Source organism: Crinia signifera, chromosome 2, assembly GCF_055691185.1.
Source record: "Crinia signifera chromosome 2, ASM5569118v1, whole genome shotgun sequence".
In the NCBI taxonomy this organism is placed as follows: Eukaryota; Metazoa; Chordata; class Amphibia; order Anura; family Myobatrachidae; genus Crinia; species Crinia signifera.
In genome coordinates this window covers 323,324,335-323,352,315 of record NC_139218.1, presented here as the reverse complement: position 1 = coordinate 323,352,315, position 27,981 = coordinate 323,324,335, and the positions used below count along the sequence as shown (strand labels likewise).

The window sequence follows — 27,981 nt, the reverse complement described above, 5'->3', positions numbered from 1 at the left end:
TTGATTACAAATAACAGATTTTAAAAAAGGTTTATGCTCCAGCACAGTTGTTATCTCTGGAAAATAATTGAATGCCGAAAACTGCTTTTTGGAATACGAAAGTCACAGAACTTTAGACAGACGATCAAGTAGAGATAAGATGTGGCACCTGGAAAATCTCTGCCGAGAAGCCACGATGTTCACAATAAGAAATATAATTCTTCCAAACACGATGGTGAATCCAAGAAGTAACTTGTTTTCAGACCTGAATCATGGTGTCAACCACTGACTTTGAAAACCCTTTTGTTCTTCGGATTCTGGTCTCAAGACCAAAGCCATTGAAGGAATTGAGACGAATCTGGGTGGAGACATGGACCTTGATGAAGTGGATCTGGCTAAAGAGGAAGCGATACGGGATCATCGACCAACATGTCCCCTAGAGTGCACAACTGATGACTGATAAGGATGACTGGCAGAGCCTATCGCCTAATCCGCTGTAAGACCCTCGGGAGTATTGAGAGGCTGGAACAAATAACCAGGCCGGAAGTTCCAAGGCAATATCATGGCATCCACTAAAACTGGCTGAGGATCCCTTGATGGAGCTCCGTATTGCAGGAGTTTCCTGTTTTCACAAGATGCCATGAGGTCAATGTCTGGAGTTCCGCACCTGGATTTCAGCTCTGTTCATCAAGGCGAGTCTCTGCTTCACTCAGAGGTGTTTGCAGTGTTGTGGCTGAGGAAATCTGCTTCCCAATTGTCTGCTCCCAGAATATGGACTGCTGAAATCAAAAATTCTTACTCAGGATCTCCAAACTATGGCCCTCCAGTTGTTGTGAAACTACAAGTACCATCATGCCTTGCCACAGTGTTGCTATTAGGGAATGCTAATACTATGGCAAGGTATGCTGGGGTGTGTAGTTTTACAACAGCTGGAGGGCCACAGTTTGGACATGCCTGCTCTAACTTAACTAGGAGATTTTACAAAAGTGCATTACTCCAAGGCACCAAAAACTAGACTGAGGTGCTGCTGAAAATTATTTTAGTGCTAGACTCCAGAAGCCACCTACACGAACATCAGAAGTAATGGCTCAGCGTACCCCCGATGGATGGAAGAGAAAATATAATTTTTCATTCACATAGAAATGCACACACTTTAATTGTATTGGGAGAATGCTTTTAATATTTTGGTTGTGTTTTTATAGATGCTGATGTTGTGGACAGTATTTTGGCAAACTTGAGGCCTGGATCCCGAACTCGGAAGCAAATTATTAACCATCTTGTGCAGATGGGACTTGCTGAAAGTTTGAAAGATTTCAAAAAAGAGATGTAAGTGGGTTTGTTTTGTTTTTTAACTGATCCTGGTCCTAGTCTTTTACCTTGCAGAGAAAGCGTCTTTTACCTTTTTACATGATATACTGTGGGTAGTTTGTTAGCTTGTTTACTATAGTCTGGAGAAGTCCCAGAAAAAAGATGTGACAGGAGACTGGGAGCCAGTAACTGTATTTGCTGTGAGGCGGGGTGGGGAGCGGCTGGTGAATTTGAAAATAATATTTTGAAAAGGTTGCCTGAGAGAATCAGCGCCTGGCCAATGTTTTTAAAAATATCTTTTCAAATTCACCAGCTGCTTCCCGCTCTGCTTTCAGGCAAATGCAAATCAGCTTCCGGCCAATCTTTTCAAAATATTTTTCCAAATTCACCAGCCACTTCCCGTTTTGCCTCCTGGCAAATGCCTCTACTAATGAACCCCCTGCCGCTGCACATAAGCGTCACCGCTGGCACACACCTAGGGTGCTTAAAATGCGCCAGCAATGGGCCAAATGGGTCTGATCCGATAAATTGAATGTGCAGCCTGTCCAACCTCTCCAGTCCGATCCGATGCGCACTGTACCATGCATCGGGCCAAAGGGGATGTCAAACACATCCGATTTGGACCGATTTCTCGTCCCATCCCAATTTTCTCGGAGAGACCTTGAGGGCATTATGCTGTCTCCGTATTCAGTTGAACACTGACAGGACGAGCTGTGACCGCGAGCAGGCAGTCCTGCTCGCTGTCACAGCTCGCCCCCGGCATTGAATATACCCCTTACAGTTAGCAGTACATTGCACTTCTGTTACTCTGCCCAAATTCTACATTTACTTATCCTGCAAGGAAATCCTTTCCAGTTTTTAGGGCAGGACCAGGCAGGGCTCTGTGAAGGCTGCTCTACACCAGAACTCGATGGGACTGCCGTGGAGGTCGCGACTTACTGTGAGCTGGAGTGGGCAGCCTCATTTTCGGCAGCCACAAGGGACCTGACGACGCAACTTGCTGCCTCTCGCCTTCCTACTTCCCCGACGCCTACTTTAGTTACACAAGTTACTCTGCAAGCAGTGGAACTACCCTGAATACAGGGTTTATCTATCAGTTTACAGACAAGTACAAATGTCTAGTTCCCTGCCACAGGCTTTGGGTGCCATTGACTCACAAACTTCTGAGGCGTGAAGTTTCCACCTCCTCTTACATGGAAGACTCTCACAATCAAACTTGTATTGAGTCTTCGTCTGACACTTGGGAGCATGCCACACACCCCTCACAGGAGGATCACATGACACAAGCTAGAGTTGAAAGTCTCCTTAAATCAATTAAACTGGTCTTAGAACTAAAAGATGTAGATCCGCAGCCTGCTGCTGAGGTAACTCTTTAAACGTAAGAAGGACCCTGCCGTGTTTCCACAATCTTTTGTTACAGCGTTTATTTACAGATGCCTGGTCTCGCCCAAACACGAAGTTCTTGGTATCACGCAGTTTTAGGATGAGTGTTTGTTGCCCAGTTCGTGAAATCCATTGGAAAGCGGAATCCAAACCTAAAAAGGGCGTTTTTGTTTTTTTTTGCACAGAACTGGATAAAATTGTTGCCACTATTGCACCTTCAAAGACCGCTTTCCTGCCTTCGGGTACCTTGAAGCCTAAGCAGGAGTCTTTTTGGCTACCCCTGTTTTGGGGCTGTGGTCCGAAAAACCTGCAGCCTAAAGCCAGGATACAATCCCAAGGGATGGTTGGAGTAAGCAGTTGCCTACTTCAGTTTGAAAAGTGTGGAGGAACTCCACATTGGACTCTTGGGTAATTATGAATTGTCTCGAATGGGGTCAAGTAATTTGTCTTGTTCCTCCATCTCAGAGGGCACAGAGATTTTACTTCAATCTTTTTCTGGTGGGAAAGCCGGACGGTTCTTTCTGGCCTAGTCTAAATCTAAAGAGATTGAACCTTTTTTTTGCGTGTACCCAGTTTCAAGATGGCGTCTATCCGGTCAATCCTCCCCACTTTAGATCCTGTGGACTTCATGGCATCCTTGGATATTCAGTATGACCACCTATCAAAAAAGACCATCGATGTTTGCACCGTTTCAAGCTCTTCCATTTGGACTGTTAGCGGCTCCATGTCTTCACCAAAGTGATGGCAGCCAAGCTTCACCTGAAGAATATACGTTTACTTCTTCTTTTGGCAGTCTCATTTTCAGACTGCCATTCAGATGTTACAAACTCACGATTGGCTCATTACTGGAGAAAGTCTGCTTTGACTCTGTCCACATCCATGTCACACCTGGGGCCCTGTTGGACACTTCCAGTCAGAGGGTTTATCTTCCTGATGACCAGCTGAGGGCCCTGTAAAAGATACTTCAAAGTGTCATGAAGTAACGTAGGGTCTCTGTATATTTATATCTTTGCATGAAAGTTCTAGGAAAATTGGTTTCTTGCTTCCCAATGGTATGGTCAATTCCACTGCAGGCTGCTTCAGTTGAAATGGGAGTCCCCTTCACTTGAAGTTTCAGATCCTGATTGAAATGTACGGCTCTCCCTTCCTTCTGTGGGGGCTTCAGTCACCTCCCCTCTCTGTTGGCCGATCATTTGTTTATAACAATTGGGTAATCCTCACTATGGATGCCAGTAAACAGGGCTGGGGAGCCATGGTGGAAAGACTCATTTTGGTGGGCACCCAAAGAATCCGTACTTTCAATCGATATCTTGGAGCTGAGGGCCATTTATCATGCCTTTTGCCAATCTGGGACCTTACTGCATGGCAGGCCAGTCCAGATCCAAATGGACAACGCGACTGCGGTGGCATATGTGAACCACCGGGGCGGTACGAGGAGTCATGTAACAATGCGTGAGGCCACTCAGATTCTTAAGTGGGACGAGCGATTACTCATGTTTTTCTGCGGTTTTCATTCCCAATGTACTGAACTGTGAGACAGACTTCCTCAGTCGGCAAGAGATTCTTCCTGGAGAATGGTCCCTGCATCCAGAAGTATTCTCCATTCTGGTTGATTGCTGGGACTGGCCACAAGTGGCCTTCATGGGCTCACGCTGCAACCACAAACTTCTGACTTAAGGATCTAGGACTTTCGATCCTGAGGCGTTCCTGGTGAGTGCCCTGTCAGCACCCTGGCTGTTCCTCCACCTCTACTGTATGTGTTTTGACCCATGGCACTTCTTCCCTGATTGCTTCGCTGGTTGAAAGAGACCAAAGTGGCCAATCTAGTTGAGTCAAATTGGCCGTGACAAACCTGGTATCCAGACCTTCCCAGGATGTCTATCGACTCTCCATGGTCTCTTTCTCTACGACCAGACCTCAAGGCTCATACTTACACCCCAATCTTCAACAACTGGCTTTGATGGGGTAGCTATTGAGTGGTCAATTATAAGAGCCAGAGGATTTTCATAGCGAGTGATTTGGACTTTCCTTGCAGCCCGTAAACCATCTTTTGCCATAAATTACCACCATATCCGGCATAAGCACTTTCTATGGGGTGCTACTTTTGAATCCACGGGTCTATAAGCCTTCTTGGATTCTGGCATTCCTTCAGGCTGGTTTAGGTCATGCCTCCTTAAGTGTAGATCCTCTGCACTCTTATTAAAGTGGTGACATCTACCACTGTTCACACATTTTTACAAGGTGTGTTGCATCTTCAGCCCCCGGTAGTGCCTCCTGTTATTTCCTGGGATTATCTATGGTAGTGCATAGGTTTCAACAGCCTCCCTTTGAGCCGTTGGAAAATTTAATATTCATTGGCTATCCTGAAAGACAGTATTCCTGTTGGCAATTGCTTCTGCTAGACGGGTTTCAGATCTGAGGGCTCTTTTTTGTCACCTCCCTTTCTAGTTTTTCACGAAGATAGGGCAGTACTGTGAACTCAGCTGGATTATCTCTAGGTTCCATATCATTTAGGAGATTGTTTTACAGGCTTTTGTTCCTTCCCCCTATGTTCCTTCCATCAGACCCTATGGCATCATTGGATGTAGTTAGAGCCTTTTCGTAAGACGGGTTAACCTTTTGTCCTTTACAAGGCACATAAACGTGGATGACCGGCTTCCAAAAGAACCATTGCTTGTTGGTTGCAGGTTGCAATCCGTTGGGCCTACTTCTTTCCTAGACAGCCTGTTCTGAGGTTGTGAGGGTCCACTCCATGCTACTCACTCAGTCAGGTCTTCATGGGCGGCAAAGATATGGTCTTTGGCCCGTGTTTTTTGAGTTCAGCTCTGGAGTGTTCCCACCCTTAAAGGGACTGCTCTAGAACGTCCAACAGTCCCAGTATCCACCATTGGCTGTGAGAAAAAAGGAGATTTTTGGTCTTACATTGTGAAATCCATCTTTCATAAGCTATAGTGAATACTCGGCACCTGCCCTTTCGCTTGGATCAGTTGAATGTTTCCACCTCTTGACTGTTGTCAGACATGTTTTGACGTTCTTGTTGCGTGATTTTTTGTATGAGTGTGGTGTCTTCTCTATTACCCCTATTACTTGGCGTGTTACGGATAACTGGTTCCTGAGGTCAGGGCGGGGTATAGGGTAGGAGGAGCCACAGGCTGCACTTCTTAGAAGAAGTTTATCTCCTTGGTGCCTGCATATCTCCAGACAACCTGATACCCACAATTCCTTACAAAAAGGATTTTATAAGGTAAGACCAAAAATCCCTTTTATAAAGACTTGTTGCTTCTGAGTTAACTGGACACTTTCAGTTCACAAATGTTTAACGATCATTTAAACGTGTTGGTTTCAGTTTGGACAAGTAGGATTCAAGATTTAGATTAAAATTTTGTATTTAATTGCTGCGCCGATCACTTACTTTAAATGTTTTTTTTTGTTATGTATATTGTAGTAAAGGAACTCGAATTGTGCTCTGGACTGAAGAACAAGAAATGGAACTTCAGCGCCTTTATGAGGAGTTTCAAGATACAGATGGTAAATCCTAAGTGCTTGCAATTTTATAAATTTAGTTAGTGGGGGTATGAACAAGTCAGGAGGACGCAGAAAATCGCTCAGTGCATACACATTAAGTGATTTTTGTGGGGAGGGACGGCATTCCATAGCAGGATGCTTTGTAAAGCCGTCCACTCTGTCGCTCATCTGCTGGTAATACCAGCAGATCAGCGGCCAGCGATAATGTGGGTGCGCTCATCACCGGGCCATACACACTGGGTGGCTTTTGAGCTGAAAGCAGCTCAAATGACAAAACTGAAGCTGCTTTCAGCTCAAAACTGCTGAGTGTGTAGTATGGGCCTTAAGTTTCATTACCACCATATTTTTTTTCTTCCTTAATGCAATAATGTTTATTAATAATGTTTAGAAGTTTCAAATAGACATACAAAATAAAACTTATTTCTATGCAAGTCTAATAAAAACACACACAAAAAGAACTACTTGAACAGAAACATATGGACTTCCATTAATATGCATACATCCAAACACAATAATTGAATAGTCAACAAATCAATATATAAGGAAAATTGTTGGAAAAATCAAGGGGTAGCAAAAGTATATTACACTTACAGAATATACCTCTACTAAGTCCCTCTCAGCCAGAACTACCAGTGTTGATTTAGATGGAACTAATCTTATCTGTACCTAGAGCACCATAAGCTGGGTACACATATATACAATCCAACCGTTTGGCCGACTGTACTCCCGTCGGACCGTCCACAAACAACAGCCGATCACGCGCGTACACACCTGTACAATTTTACTTGCGACGTCCGAACAGTCGCAAGAAAAAGATTGTACCACCATACACACTCTCTTGATTTGGGCTTTTGACACGATATATATGAGCAAAATTATCATAATGGGCTGGGTTAAGGGCATACCAAAACAAAGAGGCGTGAGTACGGAACCTAAACAAAAGTGACGGGGTACGCGTCTACTAAACTTCAGTATAGAAATGCCGGTCTGGTCCCGCAGTTAAATTTGAGAGGCACAAGCAGACAGACAATAGCCCTTAAAATGGCCAAGGATAATACAAGGCACAGTTGCTAATATTTCAATATGCATTACATAATGTGACACACACGGAGCACCAAACTTCTATAAAGCCGGGTATGCGAGTATAGTCAGTTTGCGGTAGTCACCCTGTAGTCGCATACCCGGCTTTATAGCAGTTTGGCAGGGTGACTACCGCAAACTGACAAGTCGCATACCCGGCTTTATAGAAATAATGAACTACAATAGTTACACTATAATAAGTACATAGATTGCATTCATGAAGTTGTAATGGCTGGACGAACATGCATATTAGATGTAAATGTGTAGCAGCAAATGATATCAGAAATAAAAAGGGGAGATTTATGAGGTGAATATACTGAACACCGTTTATTTAATCAGTAATAGTGCAATGTTACAATGTTGTCAAAACAAGTCTAGATGGTAACAATTGGAAGCAACACATGTAACAATGTTAGATAAAAGGGTATGTGCACATATAATGTCTGAAAATGGTGAATGTTAATGTGGCTATTACAAAACAATATGCATTACATAATGTGACACACAAGGAGCATCAAACTGCTATAAAGCCGGGTATGCGACTACAGGGTGACTACCGCAAACTGACTATACTCGCATACCCGGCTTTATAGAAGTTTGGTGCTCCGTGTGTGTCACATTATGTAATGCATATTGAAATATTAGCAACTGTGCCTTGTATTATCCTTAGCCATTTTAAGGGCTATTGTCTGTCTGCTTGTGCACATTATATGTGCACATACCCTTTTATCTAACATTGTTACATGTGTTGCTTCCAATTGTTACCATCTAGACTTGTTTTGACAACATTGTAACATTGCACTATTACTGATTAAATAAACTGTGTTCAGTATATTCACCTCATAAATCTCCCCTTTTTATTTCTGATATCATTTGCTGCTACACATTTACATCTAATATGCATGTTCGTCCAGCCATTACAACTTCATGAATGCAATCTATGTACTTATTATAGTGTAACTATTGTAGTTCATTATTTCTATAAAGCCGGGTATGCGACTTGTCAGTTTGCGGTAGTCACCCTGCCCAAACTGCTATAAAGCCGGGTATGCGACTACAGGGTGACTACCGCAAACTGACTATACTCGCATACCCGGCTTTATAGAAGTTTGGCAGGGTGACTACCGCAAACTGACTAGTCGCATACCCGGCTTTATAGAAGTTTGGTGCTCCGTGTGTGTCACATTATGTAATGCATATTGAAATATTAGCAACTGTGCCTTGTATTATCCTTCATTTTAAGGGCTATTGTCGGTCTGCTTGTGCCTCTCAAATTCCTTTATGTTGTGACAGCCTGATATATCATGAGCAGCGGAGCCGCAGCTCCGTGAACTACATTAACCCTGTCACCTCCACACATGATTTATTCATGTGTGCGTTCTGAATGCAATGTACTTATTATATTGTAACTATATCTGTAGGAGAGATTATGCAGCTATGGAACGCCCACATGGGCTTTGGCAGTATAGTCGCAAGGACGGCAGCATATCGGTCGGACTTGCGTACACACTGCACTTTTGTTCCGATATGAGGCCGTCCTGTCGGATGAAAATTAAACTGCAAAGAACCATCGACCGACCGAGTATGGACGGACAAGACAGTTTTTTGCCGTTTATCGCTCGTACGGGACAGCGTACACACATATACAATTGAACGGCTGTCCGACCCAGAACGGAAGAACGGCCCGACGATTGTATATATGTGTACCCAGCTATACTGTTTTGGACACTGACCCCCATAAATGTTTGATTCATTCTTACCAAGCTGATTATCAAGTGTTGGGTTACATTATTTAGCCTTTCAAAATTATGGAAATGCTGGGAGCCAGGTGTATGTGTGTGTGCCTGAATGGAACAACACTTTAAAAAATGAATGTAAAATTTTCATTAAAAAATTATTGTAGAATTTTATTTTTTAATACTTTTCTCTGGAGGAACAGTAAATACTATAATCCTTACCAAGGCCCTTATTCAGAATCGTGCGGTACGGCCCGCGTGCGGCCGTACCGCCGATGTTTTTTGTCTGCACATGCGCAGAGGTCATTCTGCGCATGTGCAGCCCCCTTCGCCGCAGACGGATTTCGTCCGCCGCAAAGGGGGCGTATAGGGGCGTGAGGGGCTTCAGCCCCTCATTTCCCTATGTGTACGCCCCGCGTTTCATGGGCGTTCCCATGCAAACGCGGGGCGTGTGCATGGTAATGAGGGCATGACGCCCTCATTACCATGACATGGGGGCGGAAAGCTGACGTCGCCGGATGTCAGCTTTCAGCCCCCTTACAAGCTCCCACACGGACGATTGTCCGTGTGGTCTGAGCTTGCGGGAGCTGCCGCGGCGTGCGGGCCTGCCTTCGATGGTCGTCGACCATCGAAGGCAGGGGGCAGCTCCCACCATGGTGGAGGCGTAGCCTCCACCATTTTTGTGCGGATCGCCAGCCGTCCGTGTATGGACGGCCGTGGCGATCCGTCCGGTGGGCGGCCCTTGGTTTGTGCGGTCGGAGCCCCGTGTGCGGCTCTGACCGCACCAACCAGAATAAGGGCCCAAATATGGATGCCCCTACACAAGAATTTCTAAAAATATGCTTTAACCATCTTAAATGCTGTTTTGTTAAAGGTTGGTTCAGACAGAACATGCAAAGCCTACCTTCTGTCTAGTTTTGTTGCAGATGGGGCATCTCTTAACATACCTGGGTTGATAGATTATAGTGGTGCTTATCGCAGGAAGGGACATAGACAGAAGTATTAACATCTTGTCTGCCAAAGCAGGAGAGTGTAACCCCCCCTCCAGTGATGTCTCCTGGAGCAGACAGCGCATCAGCTGACATGCTGTCTCCTTCCCCCTGGCCAGCTGTAGTGGGCATGCGCAAGATCTCACTAACGCGAGATCACCTGCGCAGCCCGGATGCAGCAACAGGGACAAATTTAAGAGTTTATTAATATGTTAAAAACAGCATTGTCAAGAAACTTTTTGAACTTTTTAAAACATGTCTAAAAGGGCTGGGTTGATCCTAAGTGACAAATCTGAGGAATCTTATTTGGAGGAGACATTCGGGGGTGGGGATCAGACAAATAAAGATGTCAGAGGAAGAATAAGTACTAACCCAAACAGAGGTGGATTTTAACCCTGATTTAGTGAATAACTTACTGAAACTTCATTGATCATTAAACATTGAAGAGTCACAAAATGAGATAGTTTCAAGCTTTGTTGTTTAAAGAAACCAGGAAAGGGATAAAGTTTTTCCCCTTTCGCCTTAAGGATCTGGCTATTAAAGGAAACATCCTTAAAAAAGTGTTGGTTCCCAGTAGGATAAGTAGAATGTATCCCTTTCAGCAGGAGGATATAAAAAGTAGGAGGAGCCTCAAAGAGTTGATGCGGCAATAGCAAGGATCTCCAGGAAGACCACACTTCCATTGGGGGATGTGAATATTTTCAGAGATCCAATGGAGAAGCGTATAGAGATAGGTCTTAGAAAAAAAAATCTCTATATTGGATGCAACACTGAAGCCAGCAACAGCAATAATCCTCTAGGGTTCTGAGAGGTTGGGGCCACAGCTTGTAGGCCAATGTGATTGATTGGGATCAAGAGAACGGAGTTACTGAAAGCAGTACAGAACATACAGCTGGCAGTATAGTTCATTTGTGACGCCTCCATGGACTCAGTCAAGCTACTGTAGCAGCATGGACATTGTCACCAGAAGGACATTATGGTTAAGATCATGGATGGCGGACGCACATTCACAGAGCAAGCTGCTTTCTTCACTGTTCCAATGAGAAATACCTATTTGGCTAGTAAATGGATATCCATAAAATATCAGGGGGCAAGTCAATGTGGTTACTTCAAGATAAAGCAGTCAGGTGAAGTTTCGTTAATAAAGCTGCGAGGACACCGTCCAAAGAGTATAGGGATTCAAGAGCATACAGATCAGGACGAGGCTCCACAAAACGTCAATGGGCCTCCTCCAGCTCTAATTTTTGAGGCCATAGACCAAAGGTCAACAAGTCCTCTTTTTACCAGTTTCCCAGTGATGTCTGTTACAACAGCATGGAAGCAGTAGGTGGAAGGCTTTCAGGATTCAAAGAGAAATTGGAAAATTCCACCAAAGATTAATGGGTGCTGGAGGTAATCGACTCCAGGGGAGCAACACCAGCGGGAGGAACTGATGTCAAGTCTGCAGGCTGTGATAAAGCAGCAAGTAGTAGTAAAAGTTCCATCATCCCATGTAGATAGATAGATATAAATAGATCTATATATATCTTGTGTAAATACTTTGTTTGACTTTTTGTTGCCCACCCAGTGACTTAAACTTCTTGGGTATAACCCAGAAATCAATGCTACCATAGGTGGCAGCAAATGAATTACAGATTAGCTGTTAATATGCTTTCCTTTACTCCTCCATGGCAGAACATCTATTCCCACCCTGTTTATTGTTATTAGTGTTTGTACTAACGGAATCTGGTTTATTTGGTAAAGGCACTGGAGACAGGTAGAGTGGCAGTTTTTATATGCTACCAGTGTCTTTTCTCTTTCCTGTCTACTGCCCAGGTGGGAGGAACATAGCCAGATGTCAGTGCTGCCGAAGAGGAGTAAAGGAAATCCATATTTACAGATAAATTTTGTAATTTCATACTTCTGCCCCAATGTTAGTTATAACCTCGGCCAGTTAGGCATTTTTTTACTTGGTTATAACAACTATCCGTCCGTTATATTTGAGATCAGCTGATAAATATAATTTTCAAACAGTGTTGGAGTTTGGAAAACCGGTAGGCAAAAAATGTAGGGGTTCTTTCAAGCTTTATGGCAATGCAAGTAATCTTCTATGCCGGGTCTATTTTCTTGTCACATGGTGGACAGAGCAATCGAGGACAGTGTTGGTCTGGAATGAGACAGACTTCTCCATAATAGTGGTCACTTAGGGCTTGGAAAAGGAGTGACTGCTCTTCCATCCAACAACTGACTGCCCTTCACTGTTGCACTCCTCAAGTACTAAAAAATTACACAGATACACACATTTTCTTTTCATCTGATACACAGAATTACAGATACACACATTTTCTTTACATTTTCTTCACATCAAGTACCAAAAAATTACAGATACACACATTTTCTTTACATCAAACACTTTAGGTATACCTAAAATTACCGGGTTAATATAAACATTTATTATCATAACTCTTCTGTGTGATTGTCTGTCTTTATGTAAACAATAACTGATGCAGTGAATTTAATTCATAATATAGACTGCCTAGTACTGTGTGTGCTGGCTATCGTACATGGCTAATAGTATATGTGTATTATATTTTTATGAATTTCCTTTGTAGATATATTGGGAAATATAATGAAGAATATTACAGCAAAACGCTCTAAAGCTAGGATTACAGATAAACTAATAAGCATGGGTCTGGTGTCCGAGCGGAAGGAGCTTTATAAGAAGAGGAGGAGAAAAGGAAAATCGTCTGGTATAGTACGTATAATTCATTCTTTTAGGGGTTTTTCCTTTGCCTTCCATTCTGGAACATGCTGCTAACTGTGGGTTAAAGGGCTGGCACACGAAGAGGCACTAAAAGGTTAACTGTCCCATCTAACCCACACCTCCACCTCACCTCAGTCTTTGCTTTTGGTGCCTTGGTGTAAAGCTGGGTACACACTACACTGTGTAACATACAACGCAATGGTCATTCCCATTTCACTAATTCCCAAATCATGAAATGGATTGTACACATTATACAATCTTCTGAATGATGGCAAGCTATATAGGACTTGATTCAGACCTGATTGCAGGACAAAATGGGGGAAACCATGTGCACTGCAGGTGGGGCAGAAGTAACCTGTGCAAAGTCATATTTGGGTAGGGTGTGTTCAAACTGAAATCTAAATTGCAGTGTAAGAATAAAGCATTTATTAAGCATTTGTAAAGTATTTACCTTGCACAGAAAAAAAATAACTCACCCAAATTGAACTCCCTCTGCACATGTTACATCTGCTCCACCTGCAGTGCACATGGTTTTCCCATTTTGAGAACAAATTTTTCTTGTGTTCAGGTCTGAATTAGGCCCATAGCATTGTAGTCCCTTATAAGTGTGCTCGCTACACTCGGAACACTATTACATTCTCTACTCTGCCCACTTGGATAGTATGAGAGTGTGGAACTCTCCTCCAGAAGAAGTGTTGTCGGCAGACACAATAAATAAGGTTGTACAAGCATTAATCGGAGAAAAACATCCCGGGGTGCAACTGATAAACATTAGTTAACATCTAGACCATCTCGATGGCAGTGGTTCTCAACCTCGGTCCTCAGGTTGCATGTTTTGCAGGTCTCCACACAGAATCACAAGTGAAATAATTAGCTCCTCCTGTGGAACTTTGTGGCCGTGAGTAATGAGTACACCTGTGCACATGCTGGGTGACCTAGAAAACATGAACTGTGTGGGGGTCTTAAGGACTGAGGTTGAGAATCACTGCTCTATGGGGGTCCTGTAAAAGGTTGAACTTCATGGACGGAAGTCTTCTTTCAACCTTAACTATTATGTTACTCTGAAAAAAACACATTTGTTAAAAAAAAAATAATAATAACTTTCAACATAATGCTTATAGACCTAGTGACCCCTTCCTTTCTTTTTCTAAGCAGTACGTAAAAGCTGCCTGGGACATTTTTAGAATCTCTCTGGAGAATAAACAATTATTAATGTGTTTAATTGCTTTGTTTTATGAAATAGTAAAATTATGCAAGTAATAATGCCATCACTTTTCAGGAGGAATAAAGAACTGCTTTAATGGGCTGTAAGGGTACCAACAAATGTGTCCACTTATATTCTCTCTCACTACTTGTCACTGGTTATTACTGAGCACATGATATTATGGGGCGGACTTAACAAGTGATATATTCTTGTTCTAACGTGTTCTACATCTTAAATCATTCTTCAACTAAACAGCTCCCAATGGTCAGTACTTTGTTATTTTGTGTATTATAAATTATTTATATAGATAGATAGTTTTATGATCGAATTTTGCCAAATTGGAAAAATGGGCAGCATAGGTTTTCTGCTTTCAGTCTGAAGAAGATTTTCTACATGATCTTGGGGTTGATGGAATAGATGAGGCCGAAGATGAAGCAGAAAAAGACTTTGAAAGTGAGGAGGAGGAGTCGGAGCACACTAATCTTGAACAGATGGCTAAAGAAAAACCGGGCAGGAAAAGTGAATTTTTTGTGGATAAGAATATACAAAATATTGTTCAGAGTTTACATCAGGAAGGTGAGTGCTTTTAATGTCTGAGTTTTCACTTAAGCCCCATATACATAAGCGTATCCCAGCCAATACCGATATTGGTGGCCGCGGTGTGCCGGCGGCGGCAAGTGTATACACACTTGCTGGTGGGGAGGGGAGCGAGGACAGCATGGCTGTGGTTAATGAAGAACTCCCTTATCTGTACATGTTGAGACTAGGGAGAGGGTTGTTAAGGATGCATGGGAGAACACATCGTTAATGATATTCAGTGTACATAGTAGGCGATATAGAACGGCCCTTCTGAGCAATATCTTTTACCTATATTGCATAGTGTGTATGGGCCTTTAAAGATGTGGCAAGCAAAAATGTTTTGTGGCATTGATCGTGCCCAGATGACATTTGAAAAACTACTTTTGGGTGGCCTCTAGTGGTATGCACTTAAGTGAATCGCTCCCAAAATGCTTTACATTTTCATTTACAACATAGGAACTAAAGGGACATTAGTGAAATGCTTGACTAAACTGGAATGATTTCAGTCTGTTTTTGAAATGGTCTAAAGTATAGGCCTATCAAACTGTGCAGGGCAGAGTGTTCCACATAGACATTTACCTTTCTGCACACCAGTCGTTTGTCCTTTTAGCCCTTGCCCACTATGCCAGAGATTGTTCTTTCTAATCCACAGGTCTGTGTAGTCCTGTGGTGTGGCTTCAGAATTGTCTGAATCGGACCGCAGATGACCGAGAAGAGGACGGTATGTTATTTATTAACTTATTATTGTCGATATTATGCTATGGGTCAGAATTTGCCAAAAATCATCAATGATGTTGCTTTACCTTTTCCCAAATCCAGTAATTTCTCTGAGTATTGAATTACTGATGAAAATGGGTTAGTATGGGTACAACCCAGGACAATTTGGGCTCCAATCACCCGATTTCAGCCCTTCGTACGATTGGTTGTATGTAAAAAGATCAGAATCTTTAACTACGGATCTGTTATGCCCCGCCGGTCGTCTGTTCGATTTAGATTTTACCTACTGCAGTAAAGTTTTGTCAATCTACATTAGATTGGGTACCGTTAATGCGTGTTTGTACACCCCGATCTACAGTATTGTGAGACCATTGTGCGATTTTAAAGAAAATAGTTTCATGATCATGGTTGTCCTGGTGCGTACCCAGCCTAAGTCCGTATTCTATTTTCACCCTCAAAATTCTTATCAACGCATTTTAAAAATATTTCCTATTGTGCTTTCTCCTTTATTATCATAATAGGGTTTTGGGGCACACTTATGTAATCACTAATTACGGTACATAAGTGTGCCCCAAAACCCTATTGTGTTCTGCTTTTTTCTTAGACTTACCCCTATTTTCAGATGACTTGCTGAACTATTTTGGGAGCACCGCCAACCCAGTACCACTATAGAATGTTAGACTAATTTTGGTCTTATGTTGGTCCTATTTTAATTAATTTTTTATTTATTTAATTTACCTATATCTGTATCATGAAATGTTAGTGAACAAAGTTCAGAATTATTGGCTGTACACACAAGCCGTCTGCTGTAGACCAGCCTACATGAGCAGCCAGCTTTATTTATATTTATATATATATATATATATATATATATATATTACCACAATAGTGTCAGGCGCCCTGTATTACAATGATTATTTCTGTCTTTCCATACACACAATACTATTCCATAAGAACCATACATATATTTACGTGTATAAAAATGCTGTTTATTAAAACATGAATTGCTTAAAATCAGGTTCTTATTATCATAGGAGTACACTCTTTGTTTTTACAGATGAAACCCAACGCGTTTCGTCTTTTAACAAGACTTCATCAGGGGTATATATATATATATATATATATATATATAATGTTAGTACACAAAAAACTGGTTTTGAAGCTGTCCTCCAGAACTCAAATAGTTCATGTTTCTTCATCTGTCCACTAGAGGGCACAAGAGAACAGGTCTCCACACAGAAATACAAGTGAAATAATTACCTCCACCTGTGAATCTTTTACATTTAGATTCTAAATGTCCTATAGATACAATCCAGCACTGTGAAGGAGGAAGAGGGCTCTCTTCAGTCACTAGGATTTGTTAGGACTTTATATTTCTAGGTCAATAAGATATGTGCGTTTAGGTACACCCACAATCTCTTGGTCCCTCTGTGATGCCTACAAAGGAGTTTGGCCTCACTCACAACAAGACTGCTAGATAGATCAGTTAAGTAATTTAAAAAAAGCTTACTTGGGTTAGGAAGAATGTTTCTTGCAGTGTAAAGGAACATATTCAGCAAGATCAGTTAGCACATGTGGGTTGCACAAAACAGCATTGATCAGCTGCCGGACAGTCGTATGGGCATAAAAAAGGTTACAAAATATTGGTTTATTATTTAGTGGACCACGATGGCTGTTTTTATATCAGAACTTTACGAATGCATCCACCTGAAGGAGTAGTTGTGGCACATGCCCAGAATCCAGTGCCAGATAGGTTAAAAATAAATCTGACAGCATTTGTCTTCTGTCATTTATTGATTGACCTACAGTATGGTCACTGCACGTTCAGGTCAGATTATTTTCCTTACTTGTATAAGCAAACAAAAACTGTGAACTCCATTTCATCTTAGCAAGCTGAAAATGCATATAATAAAAAAAACTTTTTCTACATGTACTATATAGGGAATCCATGAAATTGAAACATCTGAAATTCTTCTGTTTGTCAGGTTCCTCTCAGTCAGTGCCTCTGGTACCCTTAACTGAAGACAATGAGGATGCCATGGAAAACAAAATATTTCAAAAATTATTAAAAAAGGTGGGAATCCGTCCTCCAGCTAACGAGCAGGTAAGTGTCTAAGCATTATAATTTGTGTTGTCAGTGGTTTGATAGAGATATATATATATATATATATATATATATATATATATATACACACACATACAGAGTACCACAACACTCGCCATCCCTGCGAATGGGGTGCAAACAGCACTCGCCATTCCCAGGTTGGGGTGAAGTGGCCTGTGTCCACATGCTCTAATAAATACAAATACAGGGACTCAACACTCTCCATCTTAGTATACAATTAATCAAATAAATAATGGGGTTTTAGTTCATGAATTGATCAATGCATTTAAGCTTGCAGCCCATCGCCAAGGGACCCCATTTCACTGCAAGTCCTACAATATATATATACACACACACACACACACACACACACACACACACACACACACATATACACACATACACACATACATAAGGGTAGCTGACAAAAATTAATTCAGATTATTCAATTCACTGGTTGACACCTATGACCCCGTAGATACAGAAGCTCCTTGACCTCCCATTTTATTGCTGCCCTTTTAAGCCTGAGGTATGCTACATGGCCTCTGTTTTGTCACCATCCAGGGTGGAGTTATAATATATTGTATGAATTGAGTTTTTCTCGCGATAGCTGAGAACACATCCTGGTGGTATGCTACTAAATCTACAACGTTTCATGGCCATTAAAGAGTGTTGCCATTAAAGAGTGTTGCCTGGTTCTTCTTTTTAGTGTTTTAGTAAATTCACATGCTAGTTTTGAGTTTCCTTCCTTCTACCCTCTTGCCAAACCATATAATTCACAAGGTCCTCTGCCTATATGACATCATAAGGGCCTTGCCACTGGGCATACAATTTTCTTTCAGTGGTGTGTACGAGAACCAATGCCTTCTCTCCTGGGGTGGAAGGACTGGTTAATGGCAGTAACGTTATAACTTTGTTTTTGATGCTGTTGAGCCCTGTTTATTTGCTTGTTTAGAAGTGTCTGGTTACAAGTTGCAGCATAATGTTCCATGTTCTGACAATATTGGTATAAACTCCAAATGCTCCTTACGTAATCCCAGATCTCCAGCCTATCACTTGGCTGGCCTATCCATCATCAGGAGTATTATCAACTTGGCTGCAGTTCATTCCTGACCTTACCAAAACCCTGGACTGGACCATAATCAACTGCTGCTATAGTCTTAAACAGGGAGATTTTGCCGTCCCTGCCACACTGAATAAATTGACAGCTGGAAGATGTAGAGAGAACACACAATGTCTCCCATAGACTTGCCTTTAGAAATGTAGGATTCTTTGGCTTCCCTCATTTTTCTTGAGATGTTCCTATTTATATTTGCCACAAATATGAAAGTCATACATGGGTATTGTGTTTTATTTGCTGTTGAAAAAGTGTATATTAATTCTTCAGGTTATTAAAATATATAGTAGTATAAAAATGCTTAAGCAGACCGGCTTTGTCATTTCTGTACCAAAAACGATTAGTACTATATTGGTAGCAAGCCCAAATACATATATGCATGTATTCACTCATGGGATCAGTATACCAGTAAGACATATAGCAGTTGTAATAGTTTTTTTCCCAGAAGGCCTGCACCCATGGGCACAGACAAAGCAGATGCCAGAAACCAGCAGCTGAAGCACAGCATTTCGGGCATGCATCAGATGTCGAGTCTTCAAATGTAGATAATCCACAAGGAGTTCAGTAGACCCTATGTAAGATATACAGCTGTATCTGCCGGAATGTAGCACATGCCATGGCCGCACCCGGGTAGGCCAGAATATGATCCTACTCTTTATCATCTATTGTGGCCAGATCTATTGCCCCTCTAGCACGAACAGGACCTAGCATGCCATACCCAGAGGAGGAGGAAGGAGGAGAGCACAGAAACCATTCCACAAGAGAGCAGCATATGAATCCTAGTGTGAACAGGGGGGGATTCAGAGAGTTGTGGTACCGAACTGCCATTTCGCAGATAGTGCATGATGAAGGGTGGATGATTAATTTGGTCGTCAGTTTCCCACCCAAAAAATAAATTCTTGGGCATGATCATAGATAAAGTACTTCAAAAGATGTTACTTCCTGAGAGCAAGCCACAGGCCATTCAAGGTCCTAAAACCGAGGTTGGTGTCAGATCATCTTTCCATATGGTAGCTAGGAAAGATGGTTGTGCCCTTTTGAGTCTTTGCAATTTGGAAGGTTCCATTTCAGACCATTCCAGCTGGATCTTCTATCCGAATAGACAGGGTCACATCTGCATCTACATCACCTGGTCATATTGTCCCCTCAGGCTTGACTTTCTCTTTTGTTGTGGCTAGAGGCAAATCTGGTGGAAGGTCGTCGGTTCGGACCCAGACAGTGAGTTCTCTTAACAACAAACACCAGTCAACATGGATTAGACCACTTTGCAGAGTCTTTGGACTCCTCAAGAAGCGGTCCTCTCCATTAATGTGTTGGAATTGAAGGCAGTGTACCGAGCTTTGTGTCAGGCCTCACCTCGTCTCAAAGGAGCAGCCATACGAGTACAGTGCGACAACACCAGAAGCAAAACAGCCATAAAGGAAGTAATACCGATTCTTCTTTGGGCCGAAAGGATTGCAGAGGCATTCACATTTGTGTTCATACCAGGGGTAGAGAACAGGGAAACTGATTACTTCAGCAGACACATAATCCATACAGGAGAGCGGGTCCTTCATCCCAGCTTTTTCAGCCAGGTAATAAACCAGTGGGGGATGCCGGAAGTGGATTTCATGGCATCTCAAAACCACAGAAAGGCTCAGATTTTACTATTCCTGATCTCGGGATCCAGGAGCACTGGCAGTGGATGCATTAACGGCTCCATACCATTCCAGCTGGTATATGCTATCCCGCTGATTTCTCTTCTGCCAAGTTTTCTCACAAGGGTAAAGCGAGAGCACGTGACAGTCATTCTCATTGCCTCAGGTTGGCCATGCAGGTCCTGGTATGCCAGTATACAACTTATTCTTGCAGACAGCCCCTGGACTCTGCCCTTTTCACACAGTCTTACTTCAAAAAGGGTCCATTTTACAATCAAGACTTAATTCCAAACATTATTATTGTATTTGGAAAACGTATATCTTATGGTGTGAAAGACCGTTATCAACCGTTATTTTTCCATTAGGCTACATTCTATGGTTTCTCCAAACAGGGTTGGAAACGGGGCTTCAGCTCAGTTCCCTAAAAGTCCAAGTCTCTGCACTTTCTATTTTCTTAAAAAAAATAAAAAAAAAAATCTTGCTTCCCTTCCAGAAAGTCAAACTTTTCTACAGTGCCTATTAAGACTTCAGCTGCCTTTTGTACTGCCCATTGCTCCGTGGTACCTTAATCTGGTATTGCAGTTCCTGCAGTCTCCCATGTTTGAGCCACTTGAGCCTGTAGATCTAAAATATATTTTTCAGAAAACAGCTTTGTTACTTGCTCTCGCATCATCCAGGCAAGTATTTGAATTGGGAGCCCTGTTGTGTCGTTCTCTTATTTTTCTAGAAGATAGGGCGGAGCTTCAAACTAGTCAAGATTTTCTGCCTAAAGTGGTTTCAGCATTCCACATGAATTGGCCTGTTGTAGTTCCGGTGTTACCAGATGTTGTAAGGGCTCTTCGCATATTTGTTTAAAGGACAGCTTCTTTCCATACGACAGATGCACTTTTTGTTCATTAGCACTGTGATGCTAATAAACAAGATTGGCTGGCATCAAAACAGACCAGGTCTAGATGGATACGCCTTAGAGTAAGTCAAGTGTACACTACAGCTGTTCAGTGGGTCCCTCATTAAAAAAAATTAAGTACCTGTCGCTGCTTATCGCCCGTCTATACCCCATCGTAAGGATAACTGCAGCGTCCCCTATGGAATCAGAGAAAGGAATTTATTGGTAAGTACCGCAATCCTGTTATTTATGGGTGCTGAATGTTGGTAAATGTGTCTAGTTCCTTTTGAGTTCTAGCTTTGGATCAGTACTGCAATATGGAATGCATATTGTGGACTCTGTATTCAATAAAGGCCAATTTTTAATTGCCTATTCTAGAATTGTGCCACTGAATCACTATGGTATATTACACGTTACAGTGAAATGCCATTTACGAGACTACAAAAACTGCTGCCATTTTTTTGCAGGAATCATTTTGGCGTATCCCAGGAAAACTGAGTCCTGAGCATCTCCGCAAGTTAGCTACATCTCTTGTTGAGTCCTCTCCAGATGAAGCCAGTGATCAGCTCATGGATTCCGATGACCAGAGTCCAAATGTAGAACAGCGATCGGAGGCATTGCGCGCACTCTTACTTACTCGTAAAAAGAAAACATCAAGAACAATCGCTCAAGGTAATACAATACAGATTTACAGGTCTTAACTCAGTATTCAGATCAAATTAATTCAGTTTAAACTCTGGTTTAAATAATGCTCTTTTTGATTTGACAGAGCAGCTTTCTTCCAAGTGTCCAATAGTGTTTGTGCTTTGTGTTGCTTTAAAGGGATTAAATCAATACAGAACTCAAACTTGCAGTATGTATTCGAGGTAACTTTGGAGCCATTGCTTATGAAGGGGGCCTTTATTTTTCAGTCAATGGGGCAGATGTACTAAGCCTGGTGAAGAGATAAACTGGAGATAAAGTGGAAGGAGAACGCACCAGCCAATCAACTCCTAACTGTCATATTTCAAACACAGCTAATTGGCTGTGCGTTATCTCCTTCCACTTTATCTCTTCTCCAGGCTTAATACATCTGCCCCAATATATGGAGTTTAAGGTATCAACAGTATGTAAATATGTTTACTGTCTACACTTGGCAGAACACATCCTTCTCCAGGGAGTGATTGATTTATATTAATTATGCTACCATATGGGTTGTTTGCCCATTCTCAAATATTAGTTAACCTATGATTTGAGTGGCACCTGTCAAACTGAAGGATTTTTCTTTATGAATGATTGCCTTTTACATGGCAGCAAATGCATTGGAATTTGGGGAAATTAAAAATAATGCAGCAGCTCTATGTATTCTATGGGACACCTTCAAGGATCTTCTCTCCACAGTAAAGCTAATCACAAAGGGTTATTAAACCCTTTGAGTGCCAAATTAATTTGTCAAAATTGGTGTGAAAATTGCCATGCAAACCTCATAATGACCTGTAATGCTTACCTTTATATAGGAAATATAATATTTATATTTATTTTTTTTTACACGTTTTTTTATTTGAATTCATATAACAAATGTGCGTGATGCTTACATTTTTAGCGGATACCTTGCAAATCTTTCACAGATGACTGTTTTGTTCAAGAGAGAACAGGAGAAGAAAAGAAAACTCTGTTTGGGGGCACCCTTATGTCCCAAAATATATTGAAAGTACAATGACTAATTTTAATACATAACTTTTATTATCATTTCATTAAAATTTTGGACCACCTCTTGTTATTTGTTACACACTGCGAAAATATTCTTAATTCGTCATATGTTTAGAAGGTGTAAATAAATGTATAGAGAAAGGAATTATGAAAATTGAAAAATGACCATCATATATCCATCCACTTGTTACCCATAAGTTTGGGTCAGTTATGTGGTTAAATCATCGGTCATTAGTTATCACATTCCGTCTCAATACACATGAGTTTTGTTAGTATCTTCCCAAAATCGAGGAAAAAAGAAGTCAGCCCAATTGGGACTCTGTCACCTCTGCTGTTCACCCTTCATAACACAAGGCAGAGGGAGAAAAGCAGAAGTGGAGTCTTGCTGACAGGGAAGACCACTGCTACATGTTTAATTAAATTTTCTCCTTTCTTATGTCAGTGTTTCATAGCAAACCTAATAGTTGGTTGTGAACCACTGGGAATACCCTGCAATGCCAGATATGGTAACAGGGTTGCCAGGGGAAATCACGCTGGCCTAATGGTTAGCTATCTTATCTACCTCAGTCATAACCCCGGGACAGTACACTCTCTCATTCCCCTTCCTCTGCCTTGTGTTATGAAGGGTGAACAGCAGAGGTGACAGAGTCCCAATTGGGCTGACTTCTTTTTTCCTCGATTTTGGGAAGATACTAACAAAACTCATGTGTATTGAGACGGAATGTGATAACTAATGACCGATGATTTAACCACATAACTGACCCAAACTTATGGGTAACAAGTGGATGGATATATGATGGTCATTTTTCAATTTTCATAATTCCTTTCTCTATACATTTATTTACACCTTCTAAACATATGACGAATTAAGAATATTTTCGCAGTGTGTAACAAATAACAAGAGGTGGTCCAAAATTTTAATGAAATGATAATAAAAGTTATGTATTAAAATTAGTCATTGTACTTTCAATATATTTTGGGACATAAGGGTGCCCCCAAACAGAGTTTTCTTTTCTTCTCCTGTTCTCTCTTGAACAAAACAGTCATATATGACCAACTTTAAAACTCGGGGTGCACCACTGACAGTCACATTTAACCCAAAGAATATATCTAAGGGCGTGGTGACTAATTGGAGAAATTACTCCGAATGTCAGTAGTCCCATCATATTTAAAATATTTAAGACAGTAGAGATCACAATAATTAATCAACATATAGTGCTTGATAAGACTGGTGCGATCCCCATCCCAATTCCCCTTTCCCCCCCCCTTGCAAATCTTTCACAGATGTTGACACTCAAAGGGTTAATCTCCTGACATCAGGCATTGGGCTATTTGCTGTAGGGGTACATACCTCCCATAATATTGGAGTGTGAGTGAAGCAATTATGAGTAATGCATATTATCTAACATACTATGTGTCTCATGGCTGTGTTGCATACAATTTAAGGTCTATAGGTAACTTCCAGGCTTTAAATTTGCAGTAGAAGTCCAGTATGTTTACTGTAGATTGTGATTACTGCAGTGTTATCTGGCCCTTTTTTACTTGATATAGAAATATATCTGTTATATAGATATATATAAATAAATAAAAGTGCTGCAACGCAACAGAACGATTCCATAAGTGGATATTCGCCACATGTGGAGATGTTGACCAATGCTATCTGGATAGCTTCCCACAGCTCCCTGACATTTGTAGGTGCGGAAGGACCTCTTATTCAACACCATTAGTTGGAACTGTTCCAAATGTTCTTCGAACCAATTCTGGAGAACTTGGATCCGATGATGCAATGCATTTTCCTGCTGGAAATTTTCCATGGTTTATGGGATGCATAAACTGATTCAAATAGTCATCAAGCAATGCAATGTAATGTAATTTTCTGGCCAACAGCGTACGTATAATATGGGATACTGTTAAAAGAAACCTATATACCATGTTTGTGGTCACAAAAGATTTGTGGCCTTCCTATTGAGATTTTTTGGGCAGCTGTGAACGGACAAATGTTGTAATGCTTCTTTGTTAGGGAAATTCTTACCACAAAATGATTGCCTAAATCACAGGTCTTCAACCTGTGGCCCTCCAGATGTTGTGGAACTACATGTCCCAGCATGCCCTGACAGTTTTGGCATGCTCTTATAGGTAAAATGTGGCAATGCATGTTGGAACATGTAGTTTCACAACATCTGGAGGGCCATAGGTTGAAGACCCATGGCCTAAATACTCTATTTTCTGTCTTACAGTAAGTTTATATATCTATAATGAAATATTTGCTACAGATGTATTAATGTTTATCATCACACCCATTAATAGGCAATTTAATGGATCATGGATGCAATTATACACAATCGATCGCACCCTCAATGAATATAGCTAGATTTGTATTTAGGTCTTAGGATCTTAAATAGATTATAGGCTTACTTCAAGAAACTAAAGTAAAAAGATGCGTAAAAAATAGTGACCATCTTTGTGGTCAGACAACTAAATAAGATGTTTTACTATCAAGTCTGGTAGCAACAAATGTGCACTTAATCATGCTAACATCTTTTTGGATCCATGTTGTGGCATCGCAGCACCTGGCTCTGAGAACAACTGTTTCTATTGGTCAGTTTTGAGTTGAAAAAAAAAATCTCCCTTTCTCTTAGCTGTAACTTTTTGTTATAAATGTAATTCATTCTGGTTAACTGCATTATATTGAGTATTACATATTTCCAGTGAGAGATACTGTACCTTCATAGGATTTTCTTTAAAAAGTAACACAGAAATCATGCAATTAAACCCTAAAAACACATTTTCCAAAAAAGTTCCACAAAATTGTCCAATAGTGTAGCTTTGGTGGCAGCTGGAGTCCAAATCAGCTCTTCTAAGTAAAAAAATCTAAAACCATTCATATCATATACTGGACATCAGCTGCTTGGTTTCTTATAGTAAAGTAAATTGCTAATGCAATGAGAAAAAAGTTTTGTTGGTAGTTTGACGCTTATGGAGAGATGTTTAATAACTACTTATAACAAGATTATTGAAGAGTAAGGTGAGGCTGGTCATTGTGGTGCACTGGGGAAAATGAGTGCAACATAACTTGGTACTTATGTAGTACCCGAGCGCCCAATTAACATACGTATGGTTGCACAAGGAAATCGCATGTCCCGTTTTAGTGCAATACGATCTCAGTAGTTTGTATGGATAGAGTACTGATAGATGTTTGTCCGTTTACCTTAGCTATGCTTTCTGAATAAGCTTAAGCTACGGAAATAGTGTAGTCAGTCAGAACTTGCGTAAGTGCTCCCGGTCACTCATCCTGAGGTGATTAGCGGTCAGTGATGGATGCTTCACAGAGTTCTGAGAGTGTGACAGAAGTGACCGGCGTGGCAGGTGAACAACTGACCATGTTCACCTTGCCTACATCTGAGGAGGAGGCTGTGGTGTTTTTCCAGCAACACCACTTGCTGCCCGTTACGCAGAATTGGGTGAACGGCCATCCAGTGAGGCTGTCTGTGATGGAAGGGACGTGACGCTGCCACATAAAATCATGTAGGAATGGTGGTCCGTGTTCGAGCGGCCCACTGGTTCCTGGGGTGCCGATTACCCTTCCTGACGCTGGTCTGTTTCGTCTACTCATGGGCACAGGAGATGACCAGTGTGCTGTACTGCGAGAGGGAGCTGCACATGTCGATAAAAACAACAGTGCAGTACAACAGTCTTATGAGGGAGGCATGAGCCATGGATCTGCTTTCCCAGCTGCAGAGGCAAATTGGAGGCCCTGGCATGGTGGTGGAGGTTGACGAGAGCCTGTTTGTCAAGCTGAAATACCATGTTGGGAGGATGCTGCCCCAGCAATGGGTTTTTGGCGGAATCTGCATGGAGACAGGCGCCTGTTTTCTAACCACTGTAGAAAGGAGAGACTCCACTACCCTGATGGCTGCTGTAAACACACGTCGCTCCCGGATCTGTGATATACTCTGATTGCTGGAGGGCATATAATACCGACCAACTTCAGCAGGCAGGGTATGAACATGCCAGGGTCAATCATAGGTACAATTTTGTTGACCCTGAGTCAGGGGTCCACACCCAAAACTGAGCGGTTATGGGGGGCCTGCAAATGGAGGAATAAACGTCACAGAGGAACCTTAAGGCACCACTTTGAGTCATACCTCCAAGAATTCATGTGGAGGAAGAGTTTGGGCGCTGACCATCCCTTTGGCAGAATTCTCTGCGCTCTGACACTCCTGCCAAAGGCTAATTCATTGCCTTCACAGTGACTGTTTTTTTCCTTCTTTCCTCATCCTTCATTATCCTTATTATTGTTCATTATCTTTATTATTGTTCATATTATTGTTAATTATCTTTATTATTATTATTCATATATCTAATTAATTATTGTCTTTCATTGATGAATCATTACTAAGTAAATTCACAGTTCAACATTAACACATGTCCACATTACTGTGTCAGATGTATTGTATGGCTGGTGTGAATGTGTTCCTAAAACCCCTCCACTATCCACGCCACCCCGAAGCGTGGCGGAACGCGTCCTCCCGATCTTTTCATACCCCCACTATCCATGTTGGCGTGGAGTTGATTGTATAAAGTGTGGCGAGCCCGAAGCGTGGCGAGCGCAGCGGAAAACATGGAAAGTAATCCGCGTCCCCTCGCAGGGCTCGCCAAGCTTCGGGCTCCATGGCTTGCTGCGCTCGCCACACTATATACTGTAATATCAACTCTACACTGACGTGGATAGTGGGGGTATGAAAAGTTCGGGAGGACGCGTTCCGCCACCCCTTGCGGGGCTCACCACGCTGTGGCGTGAATAGTGGGGAATCGCTGCGCTCGCAACGTTTGAGGTGGTGTGGATAGTGGGGTGGTGTCTACAAATTAGCACACGGCAAAAGAGCAGTGAATAAATTACTTAGTAAGATCGCATCGCGCGCATTGTATGGCACTAAAACGGGTCATGCAATGCGATCTTCTTACGCAGAATAGCCCACTAAGCAAAGTGCTTAGTGGGCGCCCGGGTACTACAGAAGTACCCATAACTTTATTATGATATGAATGACGCAATGTGAATCTAATAAGTTATAGCTCATACTCTTTCCTCAGTGCACCACAATATCACAATCCTAGATGTCCCATGTTTACTACTGTATGTACTTTTTTTTTTTTCTTTGGTAGAATTTCCACTGTACGAAATATATAGAGGATATTGATCCTCAGTTATTTGAATCTTGTAACAATGAAGAAAGTCCCCTTTTCTATAACCATTTTGCTAATGACTGTCCAGTACAGACAGCCAACTGTTTTGGCCTCGGAACCA

At 41.8% G+C, this 27,981-nt stretch overlaps 1 protein-coding gene across 3 annotated transcripts in view; it reads left to right on the top strand.

The window, feature by feature from the left end:
- The window catches only part of TIMELESS (timeless circadian regulator), an 84,395-nt gene that overhangs the window by 49,043 nt on the left and 7,371 nt on the right, over positions 1 to 27,981 (top strand). For all 3 annotated transcript variants that reach the window (XM_083169224.1, XM_083169223.1, XM_083169222.1), the window contains 7 exons: positions 1,182 to 1,305; positions 6,116 to 6,198; positions 12,592 to 12,734; positions 14,322 to 14,523; positions 15,179 to 15,247; positions 17,229 to 17,347; positions 21,455 to 21,659. In XM_083169224.1, coding sequence (XP_083025350.1) covers positions 1,182 to 1,305; positions 6,116 to 6,198; positions 12,592 to 12,734; positions 14,322 to 14,523; positions 15,179 to 15,247; positions 17,229 to 17,347; positions 21,455 to 21,659 — 945 coding nt within the window. The remainder of the gene's footprint in view (positions 1 to 1,181; positions 1,306 to 6,115; positions 6,199 to 12,591; positions 12,735 to 14,321; positions 14,524 to 15,178; positions 15,248 to 17,228; positions 17,348 to 21,454; positions 21,660 to 27,981) is intronic.